Genomic DNA, 21,328 nt, shown 5'->3' with positions numbered 1-21,328 from the left:
GAATGCCACAACCACTACAGAAGAATGCTGCATTGTATTTCTACAGTCTTCAAATTTTCATAAGTAGGCTTTGGTTTTTTTACAGCTCACTAAATCAGACTGCAGTTTTCTGAATTTTATGATTCTGTTCACAGCAAGAATGAAAGCTCAAAAGAACATAAAAGTTATTTTAATTTCACAAATTGCTTTGGTACACTGATTGTAGGGCTCTCATTTGATGCACAGTCTATTTGTAAAGAAAAATCAAAACTGCTTTTTAAAACGATGCTATGGCTGCATAGCTTTATGAAGCTGAATAGCTATCAATGGTCTTAGCAGTAATTCTGGAAGTAAAGCATCCAACATCCAATGTATTAGATCTACAATTTATTTATTTGCTGGTACAATTTAGCAGAACTGACCAGAATGATTCATAGTATTTGGAAAGTGATTTCTAACTTAAATCTAACAAACTTCATAAAATTTGCCGTTTGTCAGTTGATAGTGAAAAACACTGTACAGCTCATGTTGTAAGCTTCCAAATTTCTTTAGAATTATTAGTGAGTTGCATTATAATTCTCAAGAAACTGCTTAGGATCCATTAAGGCAGCAAAACATTTAGTTCCTTACTATTCTGCAAATATTTATGTGCTTGCTAAGATTTCACTGCATTTGGACAGTAATCCACATTACGTACTGCAAATACATTCAATTACATCATCAATATAAAACTTCTTTTCATCCAAATAAACCAGGTTCCGTCCAAACAGAATTTTCTAGGAGCACTCAGAGAGAAATTCAGTAGAGTTAATCGTACAACTTATACCATCAATTCATATCTCAGGTAAAATTCTGTCTTTACAGAACTACCTTAAAACATATGTGGTATTTCAATCTGAATTAAATGATCAGAATAAAGCTTAGAAGGGACTCGCATGGTACACAGAACTTGAGTGCTTCTCAGCTAAAGAAACAGTCGTTATACTCACTTAAGATTCAAAGATATAGCTTAGAATGAAAAGTAGTTTGACATAAGATTCTTTCAAGCATCAATGATAATTGAAAAAATTCTAATAATATGAAGCAATAAAAGCAGAGTTTAAAGCTACAAGAAAGTTAGAACTTACTATTTAACAGGTTGCACATGTGTGCATGTATACACGTATTTACGTTTAAAATACTCATATGCATCTTTCGGTATTTTTTGTTTAAACTACTTTCCTGTACCTTCTAGAAATGTTTCTATTTCTGTAATATAAATATTCCTACAAAGAAAATATTTACCTAAAATTATTTAGAAAATTCCTATTGAAAATGACAATTTTTTTGTTCTCCCCTTCAACCTCTTAATCACAGATCATGAAAAACATAATAGGCAAATTTGTAATTTGGCCTTCAGCAACTTTGGAAAATAAACACAGAAAACACAAGTCAAAACCTATTCAGAATTTCACTGTACAATAATTAGCTGAACATTTTTAACAGGTTTTAGTAATGCTAGCCTAAAATCTAAATTAAAGGTCCAATCCTGGCTGCTTTTGAGAAGATATAAATTTTACTAGAAACAATATTCAAACCAAAATCAATTCAAAATGAATAAAAATCATGATACATTAGTATTATGTTACCTAACAATGGAGGCTCAGTAAAAAGAATACAAGGCAAAGAATAGAATAGTGCACTGTGGTTTTATTAGTGGCAGCAATGACAATTTGCCTCTTTCATGTGTAAAAAGTATTCAGCTTCATGTAACTAAGAACTTTAAAAAAGTCTCTTGTGGTGTCAGGTCCAAATTCCTTCTGCTCACATGAGCTTTCTTTGTTCCATCCTGTTGCTCGGAAAAAGCCAGAATTTCCTCTAGAAGTCTTCTGCAAGTTGGAGCTGCCGGTGAATTTCCCCCCACCCCGAAAAGGTTGCTAAAAGGAAAAAAATAAATACATTAGATAAGCATAAAAACTCTCTGCTCTTTATTCAACATATGCTTTACTGTTATTTTCTTCCTCCAAAAGAGTGGATATCTGCTTTTCAGTACTTACAGAGATACAAGTCTTTAAAAGAATAAATCAGAAGGTGACAACGCAATAAATATGATTGGTGTAATACAAGAAAAGAACACTTTCTGGCAATGACTTCTCACAAAAATGCAGTTTCTCCATTGGTAAGGACTTCAATACAGATTTTATATCAAGTTTGACAAGGTGTAGATTAATTCTGTCACGGAGCAAAGGAAGACCCAAGAAACAGATAATGACCAAGCACTCATAGGTTCACACTCTTAGGTTTTCAAGCTCCTCCAAAAGTTATGATCATTCAAAACACTAATTTCTCACTACTTGTTCCCCTTCTTTTTCATACTATCATGACATTCTGTCCAGGAAGTGTAAGTTCAGGATGTGTTTTTATTATTGTTAATATTCCAATTCTTATATCTTGATTCTCTCGGAGTCATCTTCAAAAAGGGGAAGGAGGACCCAGGAAACTAAAGGCCAGTCAGCCTCACCTCTATCCCTGGAAAGGTGATGGAACAGCTCATTCTGGATGTCATCTCTAAGCATCAAGAAGAAAAGAAGGTCATCGGGAGTGGTCAACATGGATTTACCAAGGGGAAATCATGCTTGACCAAACTTGTAGCCTTCTGTGATGGCATAATAGTCTGGGTAGATGAGGGGAGAGCAGTGGACATTGTCTACCTCGACTTTGGCAAGGCTTTTGACACTGCCTCCCATAACATCCTCATAGGTAAGATTAGGAAGTCTGGGTTAGATGAGTGGACAGTGAGGGGGATTGAAAACCGTCTGAGTGGCAGAGCTCAGAGTGTTGTGATCAGTGGCACAGAGTCCAGTTGGAGGCCTGTAGCTAGTGGTGTTCCCCAGGGGTCAGTACTGGGTCCAGTCTTGTTCAACATACTCATCAACGACCTGGATGAAGGGATAGAGTGTACCCTCAGCACGTTTGCTAATGACACAAAACTGGGAGGAATGGCTGACACACCAAAAGGCTGTGCTGCCATTCAGCGAGACCTGGACAGTCTGGAGAGTCGGGGGAGGAATAACCCCATGCACCAATACAGGTCAGGGGTTGACCTGCTGGAAATGTGCCCTTGGGGCCAAGAATCCTAATGGTCTCCTGAGATGCATTAAAAAGCGTGTGGCCAGCAGGTTGAGAGAGGCTATCCTCCCCCTCTACTCTGCTCTGGTGAGGCCACATCTGGAATACTGTGTCCAGTTCTGGGCTCCCAGTTTAAGAAAGACAAGGAACTACTGGAGAGAGTCCAGTGGAGGGATCAAGGGAATGGAGCACCTCTCTTATGAGGAAAGGCTGATAGATCTGTGTCTCTTTAGCCTGGAGAAGACTGAGAGGGGATCTTGCCAATGCTTATAATTATCTAAAGGGTGGGTGTGAAGTGGATGTGGCCAGACTCTTTTCAGTGGTGCCCAGGGACAGGACAAGGGGCAATGGGAACAAACTGGAACACAGGAAATTCTGTCTTATCATAAAGAAAAACTTCTTTACTTTGAGGGTGCCAGAGCTCTGGAACAGGCTGCCCAGAGAGGTCGTGGAGTCTCTGTCTCTGGAGATATTCAAAACCTGCCTGGACACCATCGTGTGCAACCCGCTCCAGGTGAACGTGCTTTGGCAGGGCCATTGGACTGGATGATCTCAGAAGGCCCTTTCCAACCCCTGCCATTCTGTGATTCTGTGTTAATATCTTGTTTTCCAGACCTGTTAAAGTTAGTATTTGACTCTTACCATAAACAACCTAGAACCGGGGTTCAAGGGCTCTCACTGCAGTGCTCTGATAAAATTCTGAGTGTTCTCTTCCTCACACTACTGGATATTAATAAATGATCATTTCTAGGTCAACTGCAACCACAGTGAGATAATGATTACCCCATACTTCTGTTACTTCACCTTAACATGACTAATCTATTGCTCTATCTTCATAATAAACACCAAGTCAAGATTTCCTGAAAGCCTGCAGCAATTGTTCTTAATACCTGAAGCACAGAACACTGTGGGAAGAAGCTCTTCAGAAGGAAGACATAGAATGGTTTGGGTTGAAAAGGACTTCTTAAAGGTCATCTAGTCCAGCCCCCCCTGCAATTATCAGGGACATCTTCAACTACATCAGGTTGCTCAGAGCCCTGTCCAACCTGACCTTAAATGTTTCCAGGGATGGGGCATCTACCACCTCTCTGGGCAACCTGTTCCAGTGTTTTACCACCCTCATTGTAAAAAATTTCTTCCTTATATCTAGTCTGAATCTACCCTCTTTCTAGTTTAAAACCATTAGCCCTTGTCTTGTCACTACAGGCCCTACTGAAAAGTCTGTCCCCATCTTTCTTATAAGCCCCCTTTAAGTACTGAAAGGCTGCAATAAGGTCTCTCCGGAGCCTTCTCTTCTCCAGGCTAGACAATCCCATGGATGCAAATTCCACTTTTAAAAAATAACTCAGGCTTTTAAAAACTTAACCCTTCTCACACTTAAGACACCATTATGCTGTAGACATAGATTATGAGCTGATATTTGTCAACACTAATTCCAGATTTGTAAGGGCAACTTCAACACCTAAATGAGTATGCTGAAAACTAATCCAGGATGCAGTATAGTTTCATTTCTGTATTATTGTACCAGTGCTAATAAGTCCTCCCTGTTAAGTGATGTAACGTTGTATCCGTAGGTCTAAGAGCTTCTGGGTCTGAGGTGATATGTCTACTATATGGACCTAATGTTTCATCTTTGATACGTGCCTGTCATTCTCAATACAAATAACAGCCAGCAAAGTTTACTTTCAGAATTGCAGAAGCTGCCTTTGAAAACAAGGCAATTTGGCATTTTAAATTTTAGGTACTACAATATTAAAATTCTAAACAAATTACCAATTTATAACACAAAATAATCATCAACAAGGGCTCTCCATTTCTTTTCAGGAAAAAAAATACTTAAGTTACTTCATGTAATACAAAGGTACTCCCTCTCAAGGAGTAAAGGTGTCATTAATGAATGATCTGGTGAAGAAGTAAAGCATCCTTCAGTGGAAGGTTGTGGTAAAACTATGCCTCACTGGATCCCTTAAAACTTCCCCTGATAAATCATGTCTTCACCTAACAGGTTATCAAAAACTTGAAATAAGAACAATAAGCCATGCTCTCAAAAAGCTCTAAGGAATAAAAAGGAGGAAAAAACACAGAAATCCACTTCTAAGAACTGACATTCAATATTCCTGAACTTTCACATGTCAAGACGTTAAAGTTACACTGTTGTACAAGTCTGTGTATGCTGAAAGTGATTTAGAAAATGGTTGTGTTTGATTTTCTGCCTACATTTAAAAATCAGAGAAAAAATAACTACATCCACCACTTATTTTTTGAAAAGCTCAGTATATTTGCATTACTGGTTTCTCTCTAATTCCATTTTCTTCAACCAGTACCTCATTAGGTCACGTGTAATGAATTTCAAAACACAACCTAAGATATATGGTAGCATGAGAAGTACTATGGGGAGCTATAAGCCATACCTGATAAATACATCCATTGTAGCACCACAATAAACATCTCCTCACATTGCTTTACTTATGAAACAAGGCAAATGAGGGCAGCTACACTGGACTCGACATGAGCTTCAGAAAGCAAATCTAGCAGATGAAAGCTAGTCTGTACCACACAGAAAAAGCTCCTGGATACAGCTCTGCAATGTTTTTATCCACAAAAAGACTGGCAATAGAGTGTTCTTAAACTGAGGAAGAATTTCCACTTTTGAACATTATTTAGAGATGACTGCAAATGCCACACTCTTGAAGAGAAAAGAACAGGATGTTCAGTTTTCCAAATATTCACTACAACACAGCAGAAAGGGAAGAAAATCCATCTTACAAATTTTAGACAAAATAAAGGATTGCTTTGACTGGAACCAATACAGGAGCTAACTGTTCAAGTAGCACCACCCAGCCTCCACATAGAGGGCATCTCTTGCCTCTCTATTTTCTTTTTCTACCTGACTGATTGTAGTGTTTCAAGAATCTAAGACCAATGTATTTAATTTCATATTTTGACAACATCTTTTTGGTGTTAACATCCGATAGCTGTTACATTATTTTATGTTGAAATGTAGTCGAGTTTAATTCTGGAAGTTTTCCAAACACAAACCTAAATCTGATAAGCCAGATAATTAAAATAGCTAGATATAGCAAACAATTTTAATATAAAATACATAAATATTCTAATTGACTACATTTTAGACATTTAGAGACAGTTTACGCTTAATTAAAGTTCAAGACAATTCGGTTACAGCAGCCAAAGAAGATGGCATTGAATGTTTTGATCTACAGGGAATGAATCTTCCTATCACACAGTAAGTTCTATTTTCTTATAATTAATTACTGTTTACAATGATGGCTATTTAAGGTATGTATAACTCTTACAAAATTTGCTATTTGTGTTGTAGAAGATAAAGTGCATAATATTCCAACAGAGTTAGAGTTACAAAAGTAGCCAAAATTTACCAGGTTTAAACTGCCACTGATTGTACATTGCACTGGATTAATAAATTCAGGTTTGGATGACAAATTGGCACTACGTAGCTTGAGCTGATGTTGAAGTGAACAGTCCTGGGCCAAAAGAGAATGCAGGAAATACCTCATTTCATCAACTGCAGAAGAGAGTTTTAAATTATTATGAAGAAATGGAGGATATATCTGGAAATACCGTCAGTAAAAGATGTACTTTTTAAAGCAAAGTAAGTAGTTGCTGAAAAAGTATATTCAGCGTCATGACACATTTTCCAAATTATATCTTGTTTTATTTTTTTTTCCTGGATGAGAAGAGTCCATTGCTACTTGTTGACAAATGCTTTTAGGTTTATATTTAACTGACACTATTTGCCACTTGAAACCAACCCCTTTATTTAGAGATGTCTGACAGCAAACAATAGTATTTGAAGTATTTGGCAGGCGAAGGGCTGTAACTTTTATTTTTATGGTAGGTAGGTTTTGATACAGAGTCTGCTGTCCATTTAAATTGGGATCCTGTTAGAATCTTCCCAGCAAGGTATATGAAAATCTGCAAGGAACAACCACCTGTGTCTTAGAAAGGTTGTTCCTTGCTTGCCAACAATTAATTCATTATTCTTGAGGTACAGGAGTTACTATCATTCTCTCTGGACATCTGTTTTTACCCCCTCTCAGCTGACCAAAGCCAAACACAGTTTTCCAGATTTATACTGTAAAATTAGAGAAATACCAAAAATATTACCTAAAGACAGAAAAAAAAGCCTCCCTGGTTTTGACTGCTTTCTACACTGAGCAAATTTCATTCAGCTGATCACACCAACACTCCTCCATGTCAACTGAGCTGGCTTAAAATTCAGCTCAGTGCATACACCACAATTATTTCAGCATAAATTATCTCATGATATGTTTATTCACAGTGATTGATACACTTACTTAAAATAGAAAATTGAATGATATGGGCAAAAATAGAATAATGATCACCTTGGCAAGAGTCAGGAAAAAATTTTGCTCATATATATTGCCAGTACTCCCGCAAATGGAAAGCATATGATCAAAAAAGTGAAATCATACGTTATTACATGTCAGAAGTATCAAAAGCTGCAGAGATCAGCAGCACCTGAAGCCAACTGAAGGTGGAGGACTGGAGCAAGGAAAGGAGCTAAAAAGAACTCAGTAAAAATAAACTGGCAAATAGGGAAAAAAAATGAAATCAGATTCAAGACAAAGACACACTGTAGATGTACACCAAATAGCATGCAAACTTACAAAGCTTTCTTTATTCAGGTCTTTCAAGCAATGTTTGAAAATTAAGGATTTAGAAGATCCACGAGTAAGATGAAAGCAGTACAGCACACTTGATTTGTTTAGTAAAAGAATTTTAACTGTTTTATCTGGTTGGCCTTTTTAGATTTCTTAATTTACATATCAAGTATATTTTCCAAGGATGACATATAATCCCTTAATTTCTGCTAATTAATAAAGGATAGATGCAAGTATATCCTCAAGATTCAGAGTACAGTAAATATTATTGGGCCTTGTACCTCCCCATTCAATGGTTAGCTCACAGATTTTTAGATTTCAGTGTTGCAAGTTCTCCTTCCAATGCTAAGCAAAACAATGACGGAATATTTATTCACATACATGGCTCATAAAAGTAGAATATGGGACCTTGCACAGAGACAGACAGTACTGAGTTCAGCAGGGACTTCAGCCACTTATTTCAGAGAGGAAGCTGGTCCAACGTATGTGAATGAGAGAAATTTGTTGCTGCTGTCAGGTGAAAAAGTATCAAGAAAAGGCTTGCTCAGATGACATGAGTCCTTACATAAAGCAAAGTTAAAAAGCTATTTGCCAAAGTGTTTTTATTGCCTTCCCTCTTCCCACAGGTATATTACATCTCTTCCTACAGCCACAAAATCTGGAGAAACAGAGCTATCCAACTTCTATCTTAAATATATCAATATCCGTAAAAAATTTTAGAAGTAATATGCCAAACATATCTTCCACGCAGGGCATCGCAACAAGTGGTTTCTAAACTAAAAAGACACAACCATAAAACTTACACTTAAATAGTAAGACACTGATTTAATAGCAATAGTTCTCCATAGGTGTAATGGTCACTACTCTGTGCTTGCACCTTATAAACAGATTACCACTATTAAACAAAGTAGGTCATACATGTGCTGCTGTTTAACTTTTTTTTTTTTCTCTAAATGAGAAACAAGGTTTTGCTAGGAATTTTAAGTTGTCTTAAAATTAAGTTGTAAAATGGTGATTACAATAATTTAATTCTTCAAAATATTCATCACCTGCAACCCAATGATGAGGGTTCTTACACAACCAACTACTGGCAAAGTTGTAGAAAGTTCTCTCATGAACTTCACAAAGACTGGAGAACACTGAAAAATAAAACAATCCAGGATCTACTTTTCTTGAAACCTAAACCCATAAATAAAATGTCAATATTATATATTTACCTTTTATTTATTATTAATCAGTTTCTAGCCCTTGGGGGTTGATAAAATTGTTGAGTAGGTCGTGTGGACCGTCTTGGCTGACCATCACCTCCTCTGCGGAATTCTAGAGTTTGCTCATATGTTTCTTCCTCCTCCTCCTGCAGGTAAACAGCATTGTTTTAAATGGAAGAGTAGGTAAATGCATTATACATGAGTAGGTATACGCATACATACGTACACAAAACATACGCACACACAACATACGCGTATCAAGGAATTCATGCACACATAGCAACTGCTGCTTCTGTGCTGATGACCACTTAATAAAGTAAGTGAGATAATGCGAGTGGGTTTTTCAAACCTAGGAAAGCTAACAAAACCAAGATGGAAAATCTCAAAACTTAATCCCCAGGGCAGCTGCAAAAGTTATTAAATATCTGCAGGAAAAAAAGTATTTATATTAAAGCAAAATTATTTTCCAAGAGTCATACAGGCAACAAACTCAAGACGCAAGATAACCTCAATAACCTGCCAGAGAAAGAGAAATATAACTAAACTTCTCCTAAACTTTTGGCAGTTTGGAAATGTGTGTGGAATGAAATAAAAGAATTAGGAAATGGAAATGCAAGAAACAGCACCTGGCAATATGCCTACTTGAAACACAGATCTGAAATAGTAGATAAAAATCCGTGATGCAGTAATAATGAAAAAAGCCTACAAGTACAGTGGACAGCAACTTCGATACGAATTTGCTATTTGCAGCAGTAATAGATATAACTTCTGAATAATGACAGGAGAGGTAATAACATATTTGCAATTGCATTCACTCCTAGGCATCTCAATACCAGAAAGATATTTACCGATTACATGGAATTCTGAATTTCTGTGCCCAAAATAATCAAGAGACTGGAGAATGATTTACAAAGGAAGATTAAAATAGCTAGAAATTTACTTTGGTCAAGAAATACTGAAAGGAAAATCACTCATCTGATGGAATATCTAAAGGTGGTACACATTAAAGACAGAGAAGAATTTTAAGAGCATTAGAGTTGATAATAAAGAGAAATAGAAGAAAAAATTATGGGCTAAAAAAAATCTGAACATAAGTATGATTGTCAAATGGTGTCTCAAGGAATAGTTATAACTTAATTTCTTTAATACCCTAACACTACGCTGTAGCAGACACCAGGCCTAGAGGAAACATGCTGTAAGAAATCCACTTTTGGGAAAAGGTACTGAGTATATAACTCTTAATTCCCTTGCACTCACAACACAGGAACATAGAGGAACACAAAGCAAGAACACTGAATGATTCATTAAAAGTTTGTCAACAATTCCAACACCCAGGAGCTGTCTCAGAGTGCAGCATGCGTATAACAAAGATTAAGCTAGTCACAGCAGTAACATATTTCACTATGAGACAGAAAGGAAAATCTACAGCCTAAGTTTCTTTCTGTTATGAAAAGTCAGATCTTACTCAAGAAATGTCTCTTTCTGAATCAGCCCAAATATCAATAAACATGCATTTTTAAAATAAGTTACAGACAACCACATTCCTCACGGTAAGGTCTCCTATTTACAGGGTACATCTGTGGTTATAGCTATATTTCCAGAACAACAGATTAAGCCCTACCACAGAGAGCCTGAAGTAACTGTAAGAAAAAACAGATTTTCAACACAATTGAATACAGCATGATTGATTTATATCTTCTTGTTTCACTGTAGCCAAAGGCTGAGAAACATGGAATTCTGCCATAAAACTTACTTTTCTCAGTGCACCTCTTTTACTGCTTGCAGCACTATCGATTCCCTCATATAAAGAGTTTCAGAGACACTGATTATCCAAAAGAAAACAAAAAATAGAAAAATGGATGTCTAACCAAAAAAATCCACACAGATTGCAATACTGTTAGCCCTAGTACAATCCCTCAACTTAGTATATATACAAACTGATCTCCCATCACTGACAATGCAAGCTGTACATAGCATCAAAACGTTCAAAGGTAAACTAGATGCCTGGAGTGGTCCAAATACATTTAGCTCCTTCAGTATACTCCAAGAAACCTAAGTAGCTGAAAATAGTTCCATATTATTTGCCAAAAGAGTAGAGAAAGATGCAATTGCACGTTCTCTTAAATTTTTTTGCCAAAGCTTCAATCTAACATAAAGGAGCTCACTCTTCAAGAATAAATTGGTGAACTTTCACGTGCTCAGTATTTGGATTTCTCTAAAACTGGAAGACTAAATGGCATATATACACGACTGAAAATCTAGCAACGCATGCTGGTATTTTCAAGAGACTGTAGTGAATTAAACATGAATCTTTTCTTTGTAAACCTTGGTAGTCTTTTCTCAAAATGAACAGAAATTAAATAGCTTAGTGCACATTGTCATTTCTTTCTTGGGTCTTAACTATTCACAATTGATTCTAATTCGATCTAACATTCTCCAAAATAACAATTTACCAAGACACATTGTTTTTTGTTTTGCAAGTAATTGCATTTCTTTTCTTCCACCATTGTTTGATCACTGACCCTCAATCCAGCACTGCTGATCTTTCATCCTTTTTCTATTGCCATTTTATTTTATTTCCATCTTAAGCATTATTTTTTTTCTGGGATCATCTTTATCTCAAGTTACTTTAAAATCTCTCCACCCTATGCTCAGAACTGCCATCCCTCCTTGGTTTTTTTGTTTTTCAACCTAAAAACTTCAGCTGTCTACATTTCTTCCATTATAACTCTGCAGTCAATTAGATCACACATCTTGCCACCAACTCTATTTTTCCAGTCTTTCTTGCTGCTTGCTTTCAATTTCAGTTGCTTGTGACTCATTCTAAATTATTCCATTTCCTATTTCCTTATCCATGTAAGATCTAGATTACATTTTATAAAGCAAAGGTGGACACAAATCTCTCAGAGCATTTTCATTCTCCTTCTACTACCAGCAGAGGTTTCATATTAGTACACTACTAAAAAAATTTATATACTTTATGATCTCCATCCTTCAGCTTATTATTCGTTAATTATGTAATATTCCAGGAACGAAGACTGAGTTTTCAACTACTTGCACAACACCCACCTAGGGCAACGTACACTGAGATTAAATGAAACCACTAAGCACAACTGCAAAAGACAGCAAAAACTGGTAGATCCACAGAAGAAAGCAAGGAAAGGTTTACAATGCAAACAACAAAATGGAGAAATAAATTATTGCAGTAAGAGGTTAGAATGACATGAGAGAGGGTGGAGGATGTCAGCATTCTTCAGGTATTTAAAAAAAGATGGTGAAGAGGGAAGCATAAGTCATTGTGAATTTCAGCTTCTATTCAAGATTTTCACATAAAAATCTCCTGTGACATCTCAAGCCGGACAAGAACTAAACAAGTGTAAAGTGAGTATATATGCACACTCAGTGCTTTTACTTTGGGACCACATATTCTGAAGAGCCTGTACCACCACCATACTTCGCCAGCTGAGCTTAGTGAATCAGCAAAGTAACTTCAGTCCAGCCATGTGACTACCAGCATGCTTTTACATAAAAAATTCAATGGATTTCATAGCTGCAGAATAAAGTTATAAATCCAGCATCTGAAATACTTTAACAACCAATTTACCCTCAAAATTAACAATATTAGAGCAGAGCAAATTTATATTTCATTAAAAGTTTTCTCATTGGATTTCTATTTCAAGACTTCTTTCAGTCTATTCAAAAGAACTGTTTAGAAACTTTTTTTTTTAAATATAGTCCTTAAAGTGAATACTTACTGTATAACTTCTGAGAACAACAAATAAGGTGGATGACAGTAAAGAGCAGGACAGAAGTTACGCATTACACAAAAGCTTTGCTGAATGTTCTGCTCACATACATTAAGGATGCAGTTGCAAGTCGCGGCTGAGCAGCTCCAACAGTGTGCCACCTATGAACTAGTTACCTCTGTCTATTCCTGCTTATGCACAGAAAATTCAGCTCTGTTCACTGGGGCTTCTGCTAAGGCTTTTCAATTATAGCTCTCTGTGGGATTAATAAGTGATGATCACTAGAGCCTGTGCAAGGAGGCATGAAGGAGCAGTGTGGGGGCAGGAACCATTGGATGAAGAAGAGACAGAAGGCAAAGAAAACAGATTTCAGTAACGTCACATCACCGCTTCAGTTTCAGAGGCAGTTTTAACTTCACCCACATACTCAATGCATGGAAAACTTGCTGGACTCAGTACAAAGGAAAAGTGCTTGCTTCCTTGCAAAATTAACTTCTCTTTCATGTGCATTTCAAGTCCCATTTCGGTCCAGATTTAATGCTTCTTTGCATTGCCCACTATGCTGGCAACAGCTGTCTCCTGCTGTTACACCACCAAGTGATCTCTTGTTTTGCTGGGTAAATTCCTTTTTTAAAACTTGCTTCTTTTGCCTAATCGTCCAGCGTTGATCTCCTTGAGTACTTAAGCTTTGATTTTTGCAGTTTCTACTTGCTCATGTTCATATCAATCCAAAATAGACTGTAAGATTTTCCAGATGTAGCAAAAAAAACCCAAAACAAACAGAAAACCCAACCACACTATGGCCATATTGAAAAATTCACAAGTTTCCTAGAAAACGCTAAACAAATATTTAAATTGCAATATATTATATATCTATAAAAAAATCATTGGCTAAAGTACTCCCTTAAACTTTTACTTTATCTGAATATCTAAAGGGTTGTTAGAACTCTATAACAACTAAGACTGAAAACAGGATTTTGTGAAAAGATAGTTTTTGTCACTTAATTATTTAAGTTATATGATCTTAGAGCAGCTTTAGGGCATAATTTCAAAAGTTACTAACAAATAAGGTGTGAAAATTCCAAGTAAAAGAGAAATTACCACTAATGCAGATTTTTCAAGGATCTTAACCAAGTACTGACTTCATGCGAAGAGCGTTTTTGAAGCATCTATTACAGAACTACTCAACATATTTTCTTTGCAACAATATCGATTTTCTTTGCAAGTTATTCTTGTGACTTAAACCAGCAGTTCCTCTCAGAGAATAATCTTCTCAGAGTAATCTTTGTCAGTCTGCAGATGCTGATAATTTTTTTTTCGCAGTACACAACTGTATTAGACTGGGCCTATGGCCATACAAACTTCTGAGTTAAATTATGAGCGAGAAGGAAAAGTGGGATTCAAGGTTATACCACTAGACTTACGTAGACCTGACCCCTCACTGCTGTCAGATAATTCATATAAACTCTTAGCCTTATTAATGTGCCCTTAAAGGAGTCAGGGCAGCACTACATTTTAAGAAAAATATACTTTCAGTACGGTCACGCATATCACGCAAGACATTGCAGTAATGTATCACTGATGACTATAAGTACAGATAACTAATGGAAAGGATATGGCTGTGTTTAAATTAAAAATGTTATAATGTAGTAATTAAATCATATTTTTTTTAAGTTAACCTTTTAACATATCATTCAGAATGTTAATAAGATACACAATTATTATTTTTACTTAACTCTTGCCTTGATCTTTTGAAGTGTATTATCACACTACAATTAAATCTTTTATAACTAAACAAAGAAATCAACTATGTGACACCCTTAAATTTACAACCTAGTTCTGGCATGCAGGCAGTAGTGCCACAGGCAGGTGCACGAAAGTGATGTCTGGCTACTGCTGAAACTGTTTTCCTTTCTCTTTTCCTGCCCTTTTTTCTTCACTCTTCTTTCCACTTTCCCTTTCTTGCTCAGATGTACAGCTGCAACCTTTAACCAACGCAGGTTCAAAAAGTCAGGATGGTCAACGTCAGGGAGGAAGAACTGCTTCCTCCTCTCAGAGCTGATAGCTGATGATAGCTTAGTCCATAAAAATCATACTCCTAATCAATCTTAAATTCCTTTCCCATCAAAATAATCTTATGGAATAAGCAATTAGTCTGCCCTTATTCAAATGTTATGGGTGTGTGAAACAAACTTCAACACCTCAACAGAGAGACAGTTAACCCCCACTACCAACCAGATCTCCTAATGCAGAATAATTTTTATAGTATAGAGTTCACTGGTTCTACGTTTTATGGTTTTACTTCTTTTAGTAAACATGACCTGCTCAGATTTTCTAAAACTTAAACAGCATGATAGTTCTTTAAACTTAAAATAATTGTAATGAATTGTAAGCAAAAAAATAGAGTCTGCAGATTTCTCATTAACTTTACGTTATTCTAAAGACCAAAACCATTAACTGCTAATAAAACTGGTAACTCCACGTGGCACTTGTGAAAATAAAGGCAAAGACAATTCAAAAATAAAGAATCAGATATTTCTAATTCTTGAATCCCAAGTTGGGGGGGGGGAAATAAATCACAAGACATATGAAAGGCAATATGTATTTTCTAACTCACAAAACCAGAACAATGACATTCAAGCTACCTTCTTTCTTTCTTTCATCCTTCTGTCTCTATCTCTGCCTTTGTCCATATACATACTTCTAGGCATCCAGATATATTTTACTGAGGTGACAAAGAAAGAGATAAAATAAGCACTTTATCTTCTGTATTGGATGAGAATTTTTTTGATATTTAGACTGTTCTTAGAACAGCATATAGAAAACCTATAGAACACCAAGAATACATCTTCAAGTTATCCAAATAAATGTAAAACAAAAATCCCATAATATGAAGAAAATGTTTACATGAACTTTTTCAAGTTTTTCTCTCACATTGAGAAAGTTCTGTTTTGGTGTTGACTTCTGGATACAACCAGCAAGTTGGTGAACTACAGGATATTTAATCAGTAGACTAACCAGGATCTACTGTAATGTATGGAAACAGCTTCAACAAACAAAGTGGGAAGAAAATGGAAGGATCTCATACACTGAAACGCTTGGCCTTATTGTCCAAATGCATTTTTTTTGAGAAGCAACAAGACTTTTATCCTGAACTGGTAAGAATTTATAAGGTCTGCTCAAAAAGAAAAGATTTTAATTTCAAAGCAAATTTTATCAAGAACTTTTTATGTCAAACTTATTTTAAATTTCTTCTACTATTACATGCCTGAAGAAATTTGACTTTGGCCACTTCCAGTAAGGAAGCTCAACTCCATCAATAGTAGGGACTACACAGTATTCAAAGATACTTATTACCGATTGCATTGATACCTTGGCATTATTTTCTGTCGGTAAAGGATATGATAAACAACTGTATAGGATTTATAGAGTATATATGTTCTTTTCCCATTTGAAAGTCACAATCCCATAAGCATCTAGCTACACATGGGACATTACAAGCATTAGATAATTAGTACAGATGACATACATTTGTATGAACACATATATACATGTATAGTACTCCACATGTTACTCTGATTTGACTTTTACATCAAAACCATCAATTGCTTTGCTGAAAATTTTAGCTTCAGCTTCACTGCAGTGAAATATTCTATTATGCTATACAATATAAGGCAGTGGTGACAGAAATAGCAATGTTAAACGTATTACAGAAATTACTGAGCGATATACTGCAAAATCTTAATATAACTTCAATTGCCCTTAAAAGGATACAATTGACTTGCTGTACAGTACTGTATGACTTACTAAAAACCTCCTGGGACTACCTGTGAACTGCGACTACACATTTATTGTTTGTTGGCATTCTATATACAGTCAGAATAATTCCTACACCTTTACGCAACGTTGTAACCTTCTATACTAGTGCCATCTTTCTCTCAACAACTGTTTCTCAAACTGAATGCGATTTTGATGTACTGTACAAGTAAAACACTACATTCTTCTTTCAAGCTCTGTACAAAGCCTTTCATGCAACAGAGAAATTCAGTTAATCGTTTTTCTAATGTGGGAGTACTAAAATTCCAAAGTTTCTAACAATTCACTAAAACAAACTTGCTGTAATGTAATTAAAAAAACTCAACCAAAACATACACAAACTATTTGTTTCCCTTATTTACACTTAGAAAAAGGAATTGATACTTATGAGGGTATGTCTTTGTCTCCACCGAACACACATGGTATGCAAGTAAATATGTTCCTAACTATGCTATGTAAAACTAGGTGGCATAGAGCTATGCCATAAAATCTGTTGCTTTATTGTTTTCAAAATAAAAATTTCAAGATGCCCTGTACCTTTCCTTTAACATCAGAAATAAATCAATGATAATAAATCTTTTCTGTTGATTTGCACCAACCAAACATCAGAAGCCAAATAATTTTACATTTTCTTGACCAGTTTTTGAAAATTCTACACAGCATTCTTCAGAGCCACCGATTTATCAACTAAAGCCTTAATACACGTTAATTTGTTTCAGTAATCCTAAAAAAGAAAAATATGGATATACCATTTTTAAATAGATTTATCTCATTTTTCCTCTACTGAAAATATAAGGTGCGACAAAAGTAGATGAGCTTTCAACACAGCTAATTTTCAAATGATTCTGTTAAGACAATATACATCTTGAGTTTTGAGTAAAGCAATGAACATTAGATAGCAAGTGACAGAAAATTTGTAGATTCTTCAGAAAAATCAAGAAACGGACAATAGATGGATGGACAGAGAAAAGAATTATGTACTTAAATATGAGACTGCTAAAAGAATAACAACAGTTAACTTGGAATCAGACATTTATCTGTGCTTCATCGCTTTTCTTCAACTCCGAAAACAAAGTACTCAATTATTTTCTAAATAGACTACATTCCAATTATATTTCCATAAAACTACTATAATGTAAGCCTGGGGCATGATTATCCCACAGAGATTTTTTGCTAGCTTATCTGTTCCCCTGAAGGGTATAGCACAGGTTATTCATATTTGCAATCATTCCCTGTGGCATATATTAAAATAAATGCGCAACTCTTCTTGTGACATTTGTGCTTGAAACAAATACTCCCTTTCCTGCAAGTTGTCACCATGTTCTTAATACAGAAAAAAGTCATGAATTTTAAAAGTTCCTTAGAATTACATATTTAAGCCATTCATACCATATCCCCAAAACAAAACAGAAATACCAAATTCTATTAGTAAAAGCTTCTTCACATTGAGTAGTATCAATATCAAGCTATAAATATTTAAAGGTTTATTTTTAATAATTTCTAAAAGAAAAGTACATACACTGAAGGGAGATCTACTATATAAATAATACACAACCAGCAAACACATCGAGTTGTCTCAATTCTGCAAGAAGAAAGCCACAAACTGGAAGTAGAAAAGTTTTCAAGAAAACATATAAATTTAACAACATGAAATCAGTAACAGTAACCACTACAAGGAGTTATGTGCCATAAGGTGTAATGTTACTATAAGGAAGGAGTAATTGTGCCAATTTTTGGAAAACAGCAGTGAATTAAGGGTCCAGCTCCATCCCTGCCCTCATATACAACTCTTAGCCCATCCCTCTCAACAACTTTTTTTTTTGGTAGTAAATAAAACATTCATACAGTTTTTCAGAACATCAAGTTGAATGAAGATGTCTGGAAAGGTCCAGTTTACCTTGGTAATAGAGACACAGGCCCTAAACATATAGCCAAAAGGAATACTTGCATAGACTTGAGAAAAAATTTCAGCATTCGGTTTCCTTACACTAAGCACGCTCGTAAGTAAAACCACACACATCCATATGGGGGGGAAAAAGCATTCGCTGTATTGCTGGTCTATTTTAGTATGTAATCAGAAAATTCTGCCAACAAAAATATCAGAAAGAAAACGTGACATAGTACAAGGAATTATCTAATGCTTTGCTGTTAGGGCACTAAATCATTATTAAAATGTAAATAGGGAAGCAGTTGAGTTTTGGTGACATTTTAGGTGAAACAAAATGCTGTGTGCACACACACACGACAAAATTTGGCATACAAATGCCCAACGTCAAACGCGCACATATATGTGATAAACAAATGACTGATTTTACTTGTGAATGACCAATTACACAAAAAAAAATAAATTATAGAGTAAAACATGGCAAAAGGTATTTTAGTAAAGCACTACATAACAACCACACACACACCGATTTACTCACGTTTGCGGCACTTCCCTTCCCTCCTTCATATGGAAGGAATTCCTTTCCCAGGTCAAGAGATCAACCTTTGTTGAGTAGCTCCCTCCTTTAACTGGCCTGGAACTCGTAGGAGACTCAACTCCTCTCCTCTCCCTGGACAGCAATGATGAAACTATGACTATGATGCAATTTCCAATGGCGGGGCCTCACAACACCCAGTAATGAGGATGGCTGACTTGAGATAATGGGTGTCAGACATCAAAAGGAGACTGATTATGCGCACAGGGAAAAGCGGCAAGACTGCAATGGGCCAAGAAGCAAAGCAAGCAAGAAGAGAAGCCCCACCCAGTCTGCATCCAATATCTTGTAAAATTTTTACTGTCAGCCCTAGAACTCAAGAAGGTTCACCCAGTGTCCTAGAACGAAAACATACACTAAGGGAGCTACGTCAGGAAAGGAACAAAGATTACTGCAGTAACTAAACACTATTGTTTTCATTTTCTCCTATATGCCATTTGACCCACATTGGAAGTCCTATATGAATGAGCAAATATGATGTAGGGAAAGAACGAAAATCTCCAGATCAGAAAACAGATCAACCCAAGGAACAAATTAAAAAAGGAAACAGGATACTATGACATAACTACACAAACCTTTTCAGCAACAGATTTTACGTCTACTGAAATAAACTTAAGTGAAATAAACTCTCAAGATTTCCATAAGAAGTCAGAAATAACATTTCCAACTAGGTACTAACAAAAATACTTGGCACGTATAGGTTAATGAAAGAACAAAAACAAAAAGACCACTGACAAAATGTGCTTCATAAGCACAGGAGAATTTGAAACAATCTTTCTGAGCAATCAAGATATTCCTGATATCCTCCAGCAGGATAGCATGTCCCAAGTTACAAGATCCTATGATGTTTGATGTTCAGAATGTGGGACATACACAATAAATCCACAAAACATGAAGAAAAAAAAAAACAAACAAAAAACCCTCTATATAGCCATCACATATTTATTGCTTTCTTGTTAACCAACTCTTGCTCTCATTAGGGAAATAGGTATTCCACTTTGGCAAAGAGCTCTTCAACACCACACTTAATTTTTAAAAGGAATACGGAATTAATCTCAAAATCTTTGAAATTTTATCTCCCCTCAGTAAATTAAAACAATTAGTCAGTTTTATACTTATAAAAAATGCTTCTTGACTAACTTAGCAAAGATATTATATGCTCTGTGTAAGGTTGAAGCAAATACTACTTCTCTAAACTTTGAAAATCCAGATATACCAATCAAATTATGAGAAAGCAAGCAAATTTTGTAGGAAAGATGTCAGACCAAAACATTTCCTCTTCTGTTGATGCTCTCTAAAGATATTCTGAGAAAATCTGATTAATTGCTGTTATTCTTTGACAGTCAGAACAATTATGTCTAGCTCAGACATCCCCATGCACTCAATTAATAAGAGTCAATAAATGTCTCTCTTGGGACATGAAACCTGCAAATGATGTCACTAATATGAAGAAAATAAAGCATGAGTAGAGTCCTTGTCATTGTTACAAACCTTACAAAATTTACTCTACGAAAGTAAGCCAACAGAAGCAGAAAAACACAACTCAAATCAACCCAGAAAACCAATCCCCGCCCCCCCAATCCAAAACCACTGAAAAAAAAAAAAAAACCCAAAACAACAACAAAACAACCCACAAAAACCCCAAAAAGGAGTAATTTCATGTGCTTTAACATTTATGATGAAAAAACAAATCACCCTTTTGCAAAAAATTGTCTTCACAGTCACCTTTGGAGTTGTTTTTTTGTTTGTTTGGTTGGTTTCTGTTTGGTTTTTTATTTCCTACATTATGGAAGACTTCTTGTTTACAGGTATTATTACTGACAACAGCTGCGAGTATAAAAGGAAAAAAAAAAAGAAAAAAAAAAAAGGAAAACAAGGAAGGAAAAACAACCCAAGCATTCCAGATATTAACCATGCCTGTACAAGGAAACTTCAGTACATTAAATGATGTGTCTATTCCACACACGCTGTATACAGTAAGAGGGAGTCAGATCTGGAGCCACAGACACAGACCCCACTACAAATTAGGTTTATCATAGCTTCTCTTCTGCAATATCAAGCCAACAGTATCACGTCTCTCTTCCCTAGAAAGCAATCAGTCAGGAATATTACACCAGTTCCTCCACTTTCCTCTTTAATTCAAATCCTTTAAATTAATCTATCAAAAGTGGACAAACTCAGAACACCAAAACATAAAAGACATGGGGAAATCAGAAGAGCAATGGTGATGGCAAGAATAGTCCAGACATTTTTACACATCAAACTTCTCTCACAGACTCAACATGTTCAAACCTCAACACACACAATACTGAGAAGCCCGAGCATTAAAT

At 35.8% G+C, this 21,328-nt stretch overlaps 1 protein-coding gene across 4 annotated transcripts in view; it reads right to left on the bottom strand.

Moving 5' to 3' along the window:
• Positions 1-351: 351 nt before the first annotated feature.
• The window catches only part of TDRD3 (tudor domain containing 3), a 114,238-nt gene continuing 93,261 nt past the window's right edge, over positions 352-21,328 (bottom strand). For 3 of the 4 annotated variants that reach the window (XM_063335256.1, XM_063335279.1, XM_063335268.1), the window contains exons 13-14: positions 8,966-9,102; positions 352-1,895 (exon numbers count right to left, since the gene is read on the bottom strand). In XM_063335256.1, the coding sequence (XP_063191326.1) occupies positions 8,983-9,102 (120 nt within the window). In that variant the 3' untranslated portion in view covers positions 352-1,895; positions 8,966-8,982. The remainder of the gene's footprint in view (positions 1,896-8,965; positions 9,103-21,328) is intronic. The other variant, XM_063335286.1, reaches the window with a different exon arrangement.

Source organism: Chroicocephalus ridibundus, chromosome 1, assembly GCF_963924245.1.
Source record: "Chroicocephalus ridibundus chromosome 1, bChrRid1.1, whole genome shotgun sequence".
Lineage (NCBI taxonomy): Eukaryota > Metazoa > Chordata > Aves > Charadriiformes > Laridae > Chroicocephalus > Chroicocephalus ridibundus.
This window is presented reverse-complemented; position numbering and strand designations above follow the sequence as displayed.